The sequence below is a fragment of the Sander vitreus genome, chromosome 13 (genome assembly GCF_031162955.1).
Source record: "Sander vitreus isolate 19-12246 chromosome 13, sanVit1, whole genome shotgun sequence".
NCBI lineage: Eukaryota > Metazoa > Chordata > Actinopteri > Perciformes > Percidae > Sander > Sander vitreus.
Window position 1 is genome coordinate 25,966,118 of NC_135867.1, and position 12,024 is coordinate 25,978,141.

Below are 12,024 nucleotides of genomic sequence, written 5' to 3' on the forward strand. Positions count from 1 at the left end.
TGAAAAACCAAAATAACCATTTTATCATACATACATTTTGCTGGCAAAAAACCCAATTGAACATCATGCTGATATATCCAGTGACCTCTTTACTATGTATTAATCAATATGATTTGTCATGTAAATGTCTGATGTGGTTTTACGTCTACGTGTGTTGAATGTTAACCCTGCCTTTCCTCTAATAGTTTGATTAATGAGACATGTTTGCCTCAGTCAGGTCGTAAAAGGAAAGCTGGTTGCCATGTGGAAAAAACAAAACTGCACATTTAATGTTTGGGTCACTAAACATCCTCCACTCTCTAATTTAGCCATTACTTTAACCTCCCTTCGTAGTGATTTATACCTTGTAACCAAACATGCAAAGCTGTCGGTACTGATGTCATGACATGTCTGACAGTTTCCTCCACATAGGAATGTCAGGATACTTCCTCCCCTGCCCTAAATACTTGAATCATGATATGAATCACTTGTTTTTACGAGATAGTATTTACAGTAGGAACATATGAACTGTCAGCGGTGGAAGAAGTATTCAGGTCCCTTACTTGAGTAAAAGTACTAAGACCACACTGTAAAAATACTCTGTTACAGTAAAAGTCCTGCATTGAAAATAAAGAAAGAGTAAAGGATCCAGTTGTGTAAAGGAACAGTTGTGTGTTTAATGGTCTAATCATTTCAGCTGGACTTGTAGCCGTTATATTGTTGGATAGTTTCATTTAGAATAAAACATCAGATTTTATAAACTACATGTGTTTTGTGTGCAAAAATCTTAATGTGTAAAGTAACTAGTAACTAAAGCTGTAACAGATGAATGTAGTGGAGTAAAAAGTACAATATTTCTCTCTGAAATGTAGCCGAGTATAAGTAGAAAGTAGCATGAAAAGAAAAGACTCAAGTAAAGTACAAGTACCTCAACATATGTACTTAAGTACAGTACTTGAGTAAATGTAGTTAATTACATTCCACCACTGTGAACTGCAAACTGAAGGCATTGCTGAAAAAGAAAGTGTACAAGGCAGTGGGTAGGCATGGAACTCTTCATTTAAACCATAATTCATTTATGCTCATGTTGAGGTTAATGTAAACCATGACAAAGAAATGCACATAAGAGAAAAAAAAAGAACCTCCCCCCCCCACACACTGACAAAAAAAGGCAGCGGTGTATATTCATAGTGCATTCCTTTCAAAGAGAAGTCAGTCATTACGCTGGGTTATCATTACAGGGTCCATTTGGAGTGTTGGAACATGTGGTCAAGGTTAACTGTCTGTAGGCTAGTTCCCACACAACCCACAGCAGTTAAAGTGATGCCCTCTGACCGCAGAGTGCAGCAAGTGTGTGTGTGTGTGTGTGTGTGTGTGTGTGTGTGTGTGTGTAATTTTCCAACAGCAACACCCGTTGTAACTGCCAGCGTTAATGCAGGGAAGTGTATTTCGATATGGCTGACTTTTGGCTATTACTTATGGAGACGGAGATGCTTTGTTTATCCTTAATGTGTTGAGTATTATAAATGGAAAGACCTATAAAAGTATGTGAGCCATGTACACCTGTCACCTTGTCAATGACTCTTCCCAGAGTATTTGGATCTTGTATGTTTTCTTGCACTGCCTTTCAGATCCAAATAAAAGCATTTAAATGTGTGTGTGCGCGTGCTCCCAGGGATGCAGCTTGATTGACAGATGTCAGAAGTCAGTGGTTTGAAGAGTGAAGAAGTGATTGGCAAAATAAATGATGACATAAGAATCTGAACGGTGAACATGAGCATATCTCTTTAGGAACAAAGGAAAGTCACACATTTTCTCTTCATATTACCACATAAATGGGATCCCAGGCCCGTAGCCAGCCTTGGTTCAAAAAGTGGACCTCTTTGCAGTTTTTCCCTCATTTTGTATTTAATTATAAGGTTCAATTACTTCATTTTGGCGACTTTGTATGCACTTATTTGTGCTGGATTAGTTTATCTGCTGGTATCTTAACGAGCACCGATAATGTTAATATAATGATAACGAAAATATTTACTACAATGTTCTCAAATTGCTCACCAAGAAAACACACACACACACACACACACACACACACACACAGGAGTATACTGGTAATGATTCACAAAAATTATATATATATATTGTTAAATATTGTTAAAGTCTTGTTTTTGGGAACACCGCCAAAATATTCAACCTGAGCCACCTCTATCACGTCACGTTGCTCATCGCAGCCACGTCTGCCTGTATTATAATAAAACGTGTGGAGCTCCAGGCGACAGTTGGGCCAGACTCGTTAAAATAAAGATGACGTGTACAGTGGTTACCCCGGTTACCGGTGTTTTGGATAGAGAACCCAGGTGAAGACTGGCAGGAGCGGAACTGTTTTTAGTTTTGTCAATAGTTAAAGCTGGGGTAGGCAGTTTTGTTTTGTATCACTGTGCAAAAATTCCATAATAATCATCCAGCATATTGTAATTCAAGTGGTCTGAGAGAAAACTAGACTTCTGCCTCTCCTCTTGGCTGTTTACAGTCTTTACAAAATCTAGCCCATGACGGGAGACTATGGCCAATCACAGGTCATTTCAGAGAGAGGGTGTTCCTATTGGCTGTTCTACAAATGCAGATGTGCGGACACGTCCCTTCAGATGGTGAAAGCCTGATTCAATGGCAAATCCAGCAGAAGATGGCATTGGCAACAACTGCCTACACTGCAAAGCAACCCCAAAAAAAAGGAAGACGGACATATCAAAGGAGTCTAAAAGAGAGTCGGACAATAAACGAAATAAAACACGTCAATATAGGCAAAGGGTTTTTAGGGATGGAGAGAAATTGTTGCTAATAGTTTAGCCTTCAAGGCTAAACTATTAGCAACAATTTCTTGGAAAATGCAGAACTAATCCCTGAAGTCTTTGAGTTGGTTGACATGTTCTCCAAAGCATCAAGTTATCCACTTTATCGCAATAAATGTGAATCAATGGCCATGCATAACTTCAGCCTTATAGATCCATATATTCCTATTAAATCTTCAGTTTAATATCTTGGAATCTATGTCACCAAATATGCCACGATCAGTGAAACCTTAAATGTAGATCAACAGGTCAGGATTCAGCCTGGGGGTGCAGTAAAAAAATAAAAACAGAGCAGGCTATAAGGCTATACTTGTCACTGTGTAAATACGTGTGTATTTATATGAGCACCTTATGTAAATGCACTGACTATGAACTTTGACATCCTTGAAAAAAACACTACCCTAGACTATATGTATGTTTTAATGAAAATGTGGGTTTATTTTATCTCACATCCACTTAAAATATGTTTTTACAGTGAATGCTAAATTCACTTTTTAAACTACAAACTCAACTTGCCATGAACTTTTTCTCATTCGATGCATGTTTTGCCCCCAAGCTTTTTTCATTCTGTCACCTTTTAAAAAAACATCACGGGAGGGGCTGGGTGAACTAAGTTAACCCAGAGGTGTCTTAAGGGAAATCATGACCAAAGACAAACGGAGCTCAGCACAAATTCTTTCAGGAAGACTTCTAAATAACTTCAATCACCACTATCTCTTCCTAAAACTATTCAGCTGTTTAGAGGCGTTCACTTTTCAGTAAACCAACCAAAATTGGCCACGAAATTCATGATCCAATCACAGCATGATATCCTGCTTTAAATGTCTTCTCTCCTTGCTATCAGCTGTCTTCTCAGGCAAACGTGCAACCCTCCTCCTCCCCTTCCACCTCCGGTCGTCGTCAACCACGGCACCCTGAGTCCCCTTCCGGCAGACAGCTCCTTCGTTCGGTCTTCGGGTTCCTTCTCCACCATCACCAGTGTCTAGGCTCCATCGGGGGGGATATGTCTGGCTTCTCTACCCAATTGAAATATTTGCATAGCTGCAACGAAGTCTCTCCTGATTGAATTAGCCATAATGTCATTACTGCAAACATGGTGAGATATTGCATTTAAGGAGGAAAACTGAAAACTCCCTGTGATGAACTTGACAGAACAGAAACATGTTTAGACTCTCCAGAAGTAATCCAGTTTGGGCAGGTTATATGACCATATAACTGGAGCTGCAAGTCATTCTAAACATGGCAGCTTTATTCCAAATAATTTGACTGTAGAAACTTAGAATCTGTGCATAACTTGTTAGGACTCGCTACCAACCAAATCGCAGGTTAAGGTGGATTTATATTTCTGCATTAAGGAGTTATGGCAGTGGTGATATCAAATGGGTGAAATTCAACGCTCACCTATAAAGCAAAACCTAGGCCATATGTATTTATGGTGGAACCCTTGCTTAGGCTGTAAATTTATCTTCAACATCACGGTTCAACCAAAGCCTATAGTATTGCTCAGTGGTGGAATGTAACTAAGTACATTTACTCAAGTTTTGTACTTAGTGTACCAGTTTAAAATGCTTGTACTTTACTTTTCATGCTACTTTCTACTTCTACTCGGCTACATTTCAGAGAGAAATATTGGACTTTTTACTCCACTACATTCATCTGTTACAGCTTTAGTTACTAGCTACTTTACACATTAAGATTTTTGAACAGAAAACACATGGTTTATAAAATCTGATGTTTTATTCTAAATGAAACTATCCAACAATATAACGTCCTTCAAGTCCAGCTGAAATGATTAGACCATTAAACACAACTGGTTGGATCCTTTCCAGGATGGTGTGATGTGATGATTTTTCTGCATTGAGTACTTTTACTTTTAATACTATATATATATATATATATATATATATATATATATATATATATATATATATATACATAGTACATTTTCCTGATGATAATTACATACTTAAGTAAAGGATCTGAATAATTATTCTACCCCTGGTATTGCTATGGTGACAATAAGCTACATCTGCACTGCTGGAGGTGTGGCAGCTTTATTCAGGAGGAGCCAGAAAAATAAAACAACAAAACAAAGAGACATATTTAGCAGTATACACAAATATCAACTGATGTGGAGTTCATATTTTGACGTAGTGGTGTGTTATAGCACAACCAGCAGGCTCTCACTCCAGAGAGCCAGGACCAGACTGAGTTTGGCCTCCGGTGTGGGCAGCTGGAGCTGGGCCACAGCCAGCTTCTCTGCCTGCTGGAGCTGCCGCAGGGCCTGGAGGTGGGACACAGGGAACTGCAGGCCCTGCACAGACATACACACCCAGGGACATTCTCAACCAAACATCACATACAGTTGTGTTCAGAATAATAGCAGTGTGTTTAAAAAAGTGAATAATGCTCAAAATCCTTAGAATAGTTTTTAATTCCATAATATCAATGCATTGGGAACACTGCACATTCCATTCTAAATCAAAACATGACCAACATTGATCAAGTTTGTGTTATACCTTTACAGAAAGTGAAGAAAAAGGAATATTAGGATGTTTCTTTACAAACTCAAACATTTACTGTATGAACTGAAAAATGTCTCAAGGGTTTGCTTTACTTTGAATCACTGCACTAATATTTAGTTGCATAAGCATTATTTCTGAGAACTGCTTCTCATCTGTGTTGCATGGAGTCGACCAACTTCTGGCACCTGTGAACAGGTATTCCAGCCCAGGACCATTGAACTACATTCCACAATCCCTCTGCATTACTGGGTTTTACCTCAGAAACAGCATTGTTGATGTCACCCCACAAGTTTTCTATGGGATTGAGGTCTGGGGATTAGACTGGCCACTCCATAACATCAATCTTGTTCATCTGGAACCAAGATTACTGGTGTGTTTTGGGTCATTGTCTTGTTGAAAGACCCATTTCAAAGGCATTTCCTCTTCAGCATAAGGCAGCATGACCTCTTCAAGTATTTTGATGTATTGAAACTGATCCATGATCCCTGGTATGCGATAAACAGACCCAACACCACAGTATGATTTTTGCACCACCATGCTTTACTGTCTTCACAGTGTACTGTGGCTTGAATTCAGTGCATGGGGGTCATCAGACAAACAACAATTTGGCTCTCATCAGTCCACAGAATGTTGCCCCATTTCTCCTTCTCCCTTTCTAGCTGATAGCTTAGCTTCACATAGCTTTCTTCTGATCGTAACAGTACTCACAGGTAACTTTAAGTCTTCTTTGATTTTCCTGGAGCTGATCATTGGTTGAGCCTTTGCCATTTTGACTATTCTTCGATCCATTCGAATGGTAGTTGACCGTTTTTTCCCACATTGTTCAGGCTCTGGATGCCATTTCAAGGCATTTGAAATCATTTTGGCTGAGCAGCCTATAATTTTCTGCACTTCTTTATATGTTTTCCCCTCTCCAGTCAACTTTTTAATCAAAGTCTGCTGTTCCTCAGAGCAATGTCTGGAACGACCCATTTTGCTGAGTATTTCAGTGTGAAATCCACTGTAACCAGCATGCACAACATTTGCTTCCTTCCTTAAATATGGGCAGGGGCGGTTCTACATTGAATTACACCCAGGGCGAGACCCCCTTCGAGCCCTTTTGGCTCAGTTTTATCAAGGGGCAAAGTGCTTTAAGGGGAGTTGTGCTTACCGCAGGTTCTACCCTCACTCCCTCATCTCTGTCTCTCTCCTCCTGAGTCTCCTCCTCACTGTGCATGCCACTGCCACCAACACCGACACCACTATCATCAGCCACGGGAGCTGATGAGGGTCCTGCTACTGCCGAAAAAATGTCTTTTCGCTTTTTTTTTAATCTGAGCCGCTTGGGTAACTTTGTTTGATTTTCGCGTTTAGACCATTGCCATAAAAGAAAGGTTTAGACTCGTCTTGCTCCGTCTCTGTGTACTCCTGTCACCGTGTGTTTCTTTTGCGCCGGGCCCCGCACCATTACGGACTAGTCCATTTCATTGTGAAAGTAGGGGGTACAAGCAGGGCACCTGCAGCTGCAAGAGGGGCGCCGATTTGCCAATTCCCCACACAGTGAAATGATAGATAACAGAAAACTGCTTCGCGGCGCAGATTATTATTATTTTTTTTTTTTTTTTAAGTTCTCGTGCCGCCCACCATGTGACATGAAAAAGTGCCGCCCCGGGCGACTGCCCGGTTCGCCCATGCCAAAAACCGCCACTGAATATGGGCCATAATTGACACCTGTTTCTTCACAGAATCAATCACCTCACTAATTGAACACAACACTGCTATTATTTTGAACATGCCCCTTTCAATTACAGATTCAATTACACAGAATGAGCAGCAATGGCTCACACACCCTGCCATATACCAGACTAACCAGTAATTATTGCATTTATGACCAATACACATGCCCATAGTCTTTCTCTCTATGCTTTCTGACTTTCCTACGTGCAGCTCTAATGAAGAAGTTCAGGTAGTGTGAAGAAATATGTTTAGTCTATGTCCATGGTCAGCCAGCAGTGTGTTAATGTGGTGTTATCATTGTGTCAGCCTTATCCTTTAAAAAGAGTGAAGAAGGGAAATTACAAGCACCTCAGCAGTGAGTCGGCAGCTTACCCTGGAGATGTCCTGCTCCTCCTCTTCATCACAACTCTCACCCATCATGTGGCTCTCCCTCGGGTTCCTCAAAGAATGCAAGACAAAGACTACCAGCTCTGTGGCCTCGTCCTGAAACACACACACACACACACACACACACACACACACACACACACACACACAGCTGAGCATGTCACTGAATTCAACCTTTCCTGTTTGTCAGGATATGTGAGCAGTGATGGACTTACTGTTCTCTCTTGGCTGGGCTCCACTGTTATCACCATATGGTCTTTAAACCTCAAACACACCACATCCTCCAAGGCAGGAATCCTCCCAGCTGTGACACACACACACACACACACACACACACAAAATGGCAGAGTGAATTATATTATTGTGCACATAGTATACAGCCCATTGCACATGTTTGAACACATACATACAACCCCAGACCAGCTCACATGGTGTTAGCAGCTCCTGTTGGATGTACGGTGGCAGTCTGTTGGTGATGAAGTCCCTCTTCATGTGAGTTGAGCGGACTTCCTGCATCCCTGTTTCCATTTCATCAGCCAGAGACCTGAGGCCAGCAGCCAGTTGCCTGCTGACGTCCAGGCCTTCACTGTTACCCTAAACACAGCCGACAAACCCAGACAGAGTCTGTGTAAATGCTTGTTGCTGAAGCAGCTTTCCATCAGTTTAAGGTAGAAGCGTGCAGATGTTTACTGCTGGAGAGGTGGATGTGTGTCAACCAACTAAAGTCATACAAATGGCTATTTGCACTGGTCGAAATGAGCAAAGGCACAATAATATGGCAAAATGACTCCCAACATCACAACATGCTGCCTGATCTGCATAAACATGACCTCAGCTGCTCCCCTCCACCAACCTCCACATGACTGGGTTAGTTTGGAGCCACGAAATAACCCAACAGGAGTCCAAAACATGAACGAGCTTCCCACTAAAACAGCATTGGGACTGCGTTTTCACGACGGTATCATCGTTTTTGTGGTGGCATGAAAACAGAAAGCACGTCTTGCCCATGCTGGTAGAACACAAGACAGCAAGAATACAAGGAGCCCCTCTTCAAAACAATGCTGTGTGGTGTCTTTGGCTACCTTCACACTGCAAGCCTTAGTACTCAATTCTCTATTATTTTCTCAGCTCAGTTGTTTTTTTTGTTTGGCTGTTTACATAGTTTTTTTAAATGTGGCCTATAATCACATTTCAATGTCAACTGGTCACAGTCCTGAACCGACCCAACTGCGCATCATAACAATTACAAAGACGTCACAGGCAGCAGGAGCAAGCTGCCGTACAGCCGAAGTCAGCGTTTCATTTGAATGTGGCCAAATTCTCGATTGAAAAAGATCAGATTCCATGTGATTTGTGCTGTTCATACTGTTATTAAAAAAACAGACCTGAGTCCCATATGGGCAAATAAATCAGATTTGGGCCACTTTTGCCTGCAGTGTGAACGAAGCCTTAAAGTCCTCAATTCTGAATACAGCCCCAAGGGATTATCAGTGAAGTGAAAACTTACTGTATTGCCATTTGTCACGAAACATTTTGATGTACACACATGTAAATAAACATAAATGTCTTGGATTAAGATGTTCATATATTAAAACATCTGTCAATCAATTTGAGAGTGAAAGCATCTGCCAGTCTTAGTTCTGAGTTGTCGCGAACTGGGGCAGACGGCAAACTTATTGTCACACACACACTCTTTTAGCTAAAAAGCTAAAAGTATCATTTTTGTTGTGTCACAGTCATCCAAACTTTTACCAGAAAGAATCTTCTGGGCATGCCCTCTCTCAGGCTGACTTCAGTCTTGCTGCGGTCACACAGCAAGCTGGGAAATATGTCCAACAGCAAATCCCCCCACGCCCTGAGGTACGGACAGGGAGAGAGGATCACAGAACGTGGCGCTCTTTATCAGCCTCATCACACATCACAATTCTACAAATAGTATAGTAGTAATAATATAAGTGTAGCCTAATCTTTATCTGCAACTGTGAGATTAAACAGAATGAATAGACAAGCTTTGAAGTTTCCAACTATTTGGTACAGCCCTAGTTGAAAGCTGCATAGAAGAGGAGTCCCATACATTCTCTGGTAAGTGCTGAGAGTCAAGTGGGTGGAGTGGTCCACTCCTGCTGGGGTGTTGGCTTGATGGATGGTTCCTCTGGGAAAGTACAGAAGATCTCCCGCCTGTGGAGGGAGAAGCCGACTCACTCGTACGGAAAACACAGAACTCTATTTTCTATAGCAACAACATATTTGTACATGAATGAATGTATATTGGTTTTGGTGCTGTACCTTCAGTATAATATCATGGGTCGGGCTGCCGATCCTCTCCTCGGACTCCACGCTGTACTCCGCTGCCAGAGGAACCGTAGGATTGTAGAGAAGCCAACGTTTCTGTCCCTCCAGCTGCAGGATGAATACCTGGGGAGAGAGCACCCCCGTTAGCATCAGAAGAAGACGACATATGGAAGAGGGCAATTACATTGTTACACATTACACACAGGCCCAAAATACACACAGACACACATGCACAGACCGTATACATGCATTAATGGAGAGATGTCAGAGTGAGGGGGCTGTCCATGAAGTTGGGTGTTCAGTGCCTTGCTCAAGGGCATCTCGGCAGCGCCAAGGAGCTGAACTGGCACCTCGGCAGCTACCAGTCCACACTCTACTTAGTCCTAGGGCTGGGTGGTATATCAATATATTTTCAAACGAGATATGGGATTACACAACGCTGTTTATATCGTTAAACAATCCATTTCTTCTGTAAAGCCGTGCCTGTGTTTGCATCTCTCCTTTCACTCTCTGTGCAGCCCCGCCCCCACTTACACAGGCACTCGGTTGTAATTGTTATTAGCACAAGCAGCTGTATATTTTGTTAAGCATGGGAGGAAAACCTGTACGCAGAAGAACAGTAGGCCTACTGGATGTAACTAACTTCAGTTCTATGAGTAATAGTGGGAGAGAAGGCGCCTGCTGGACCCAGCGAGAGATGTGAACCACGGCCAGATTATCATAAAAATTTTGCACAGTGACCAAACAGACATTTCATACACAAGACGTTTGTAACGCCTGTGACCTCCTGCCGATGCACATTCAACCGGCGCTGGACCGGTTCATAATAAATCAGCCATCACTCTGAGTAGAGAATCCACTCTGCAGTGTAAGTCAAACACTTCACTGATAAACTACAATATAAAACTTTCCTCTTATTTGTGAAATAAGCATGTGACCCGTTCCAACTCCACCCCTCAAAGAATCGGAATCAATAAGAACCGGAATCGAAAGGAAGAATCGGAATCAGAATCGTTAAAATCAAAACGATGCCCAACCCTAGTCACGAGCCAAAGCAATAGGAGATTGTAGTAGCAACCAACGTAGTAATAACTTAGATTAATATAGCGCAATTCATGAAACCTACAGACGCCTTACACTGGTACAGGGGGACAAGGGGAAAGAAAATAGGTCAACACAAACAGACTGAAAAGAAATAAAAATTGGGCGCTAAATGGAAGGGGGACGTGATTTAATGTAGGCTACTGACGTACAACCACATCACACATTGTAAAGTCATTTTATGAATGAAATAGACATATTACATACCTGAGGGCCAAATCAGGGTGGGTTTGGAATCATTTACTATCCCGTAATTGTCTCCATCTGTTAAACGCCCGACCGAAGTTGACTCGCTTTTTCGCCTGTCGTCTTTCACTTTCCCCTTTTAGCTTTTCTTGGTTTCATTTCCTTCTTTCCTGTGATGGTCCTGCCCCAGTATCAGCCATAACTACAGCAGATAACTTCTAAAATAACATTAAAATACAATTAGGCCTTTATAAAGAAATCCACTGCTCTCTTTTACCTAACTGGATACTCACTAACACAGGCTATTCCGATGTTACGCCTAAATCTGTGACCCATCAGAATGTGTTACTGTAGCGCCGTCTACCTGCCGTAAATCATTCTGTGACTTTGCGGGAAAAATCAAACCGGGCAGAGGCATAAATGCAAACTATATAAAATAGTAGTAGTAATAGTTAGTCTCGTTTGCTGTTACAGATCATTTATGATCATCAGATGAAATGTTAGATTCAGAAACATTTAAAAGTTACTAAAAAGTAAATAGTCACTTTAAAAATAGGCTATTTATTTTAGATATTTTTTCATTTACATGTGTTGCAGCTGTATATTTTCAAACAGGGAAGGAAACCCTGTCTTTGCATTTTATTTTGATCCCAGTCTGTTTTTTTAAAAGTGCTTGTGACATCTCACATGTGGCTTTGGCTCTTTATTTAGCCCACTTTGTAAAATATACCAAGATATATGATGTGTATTCCCATTCAGCCAAAAAATACAGAGATTTGATTTTTGGTCTATATCGCCCAGCCCTACTTTGTCCGTACGGGGACTTGAACAGGCAACGGTTGCCAAGCAAAGTCTCTACAGACTGGGCTACTACTGCCCCCAAAGGGCAACATGAAGAAAGAAATGGCTCGGCTGCTGAATGAGCCCAGTCATGGATTTGTTGTTGTACCTCGACATCATCATAGTGAGCTGGAAGGCCCTGGGACTCC

The 12,024-nt window shown here is 41.6% G+C and overlaps 1 protein-coding gene across 1 annotated transcript in view; it reads right to left on the reverse strand.

Annotated features, from left to right (window-relative positions):
* Positions 1-4,866: 4,866 nt before the first annotated feature.
* Positions 4,867-12,024, reverse strand: part of riox2 (ribosomal oxygenase 2) — a 17,136-nt gene continuing 9,978 nt past the window's right edge. Inside the window, exons 3-10 of the mRNA XM_078266372.1 lie at positions 11,985-12,024; positions 9,743-9,871; positions 9,531-9,634; positions 9,209-9,311; positions 7,885-8,050; positions 7,672-7,760; positions 7,442-7,552; positions 4,867-5,142 (exon numbers count right to left, since the gene is read on the reverse strand). The exon at positions 11,985-12,024 is cut by the window's right edge and continues 80 nt beyond it. Coding sequence (XP_078122498.1) covers positions 4,990-5,142; positions 7,442-7,552; positions 7,672-7,760; positions 7,885-8,050; positions 9,209-9,311; positions 9,531-9,634; positions 9,743-9,871; positions 11,985-12,024 — 895 coding nt within the window. The 3' untranslated portion in view covers positions 4,867-4,989. The remainder of the gene's footprint in view (positions 5,143-7,441; positions 7,553-7,671; positions 7,761-7,884; positions 8,051-9,208; positions 9,312-9,530; positions 9,635-9,742; positions 9,872-11,984) is intronic.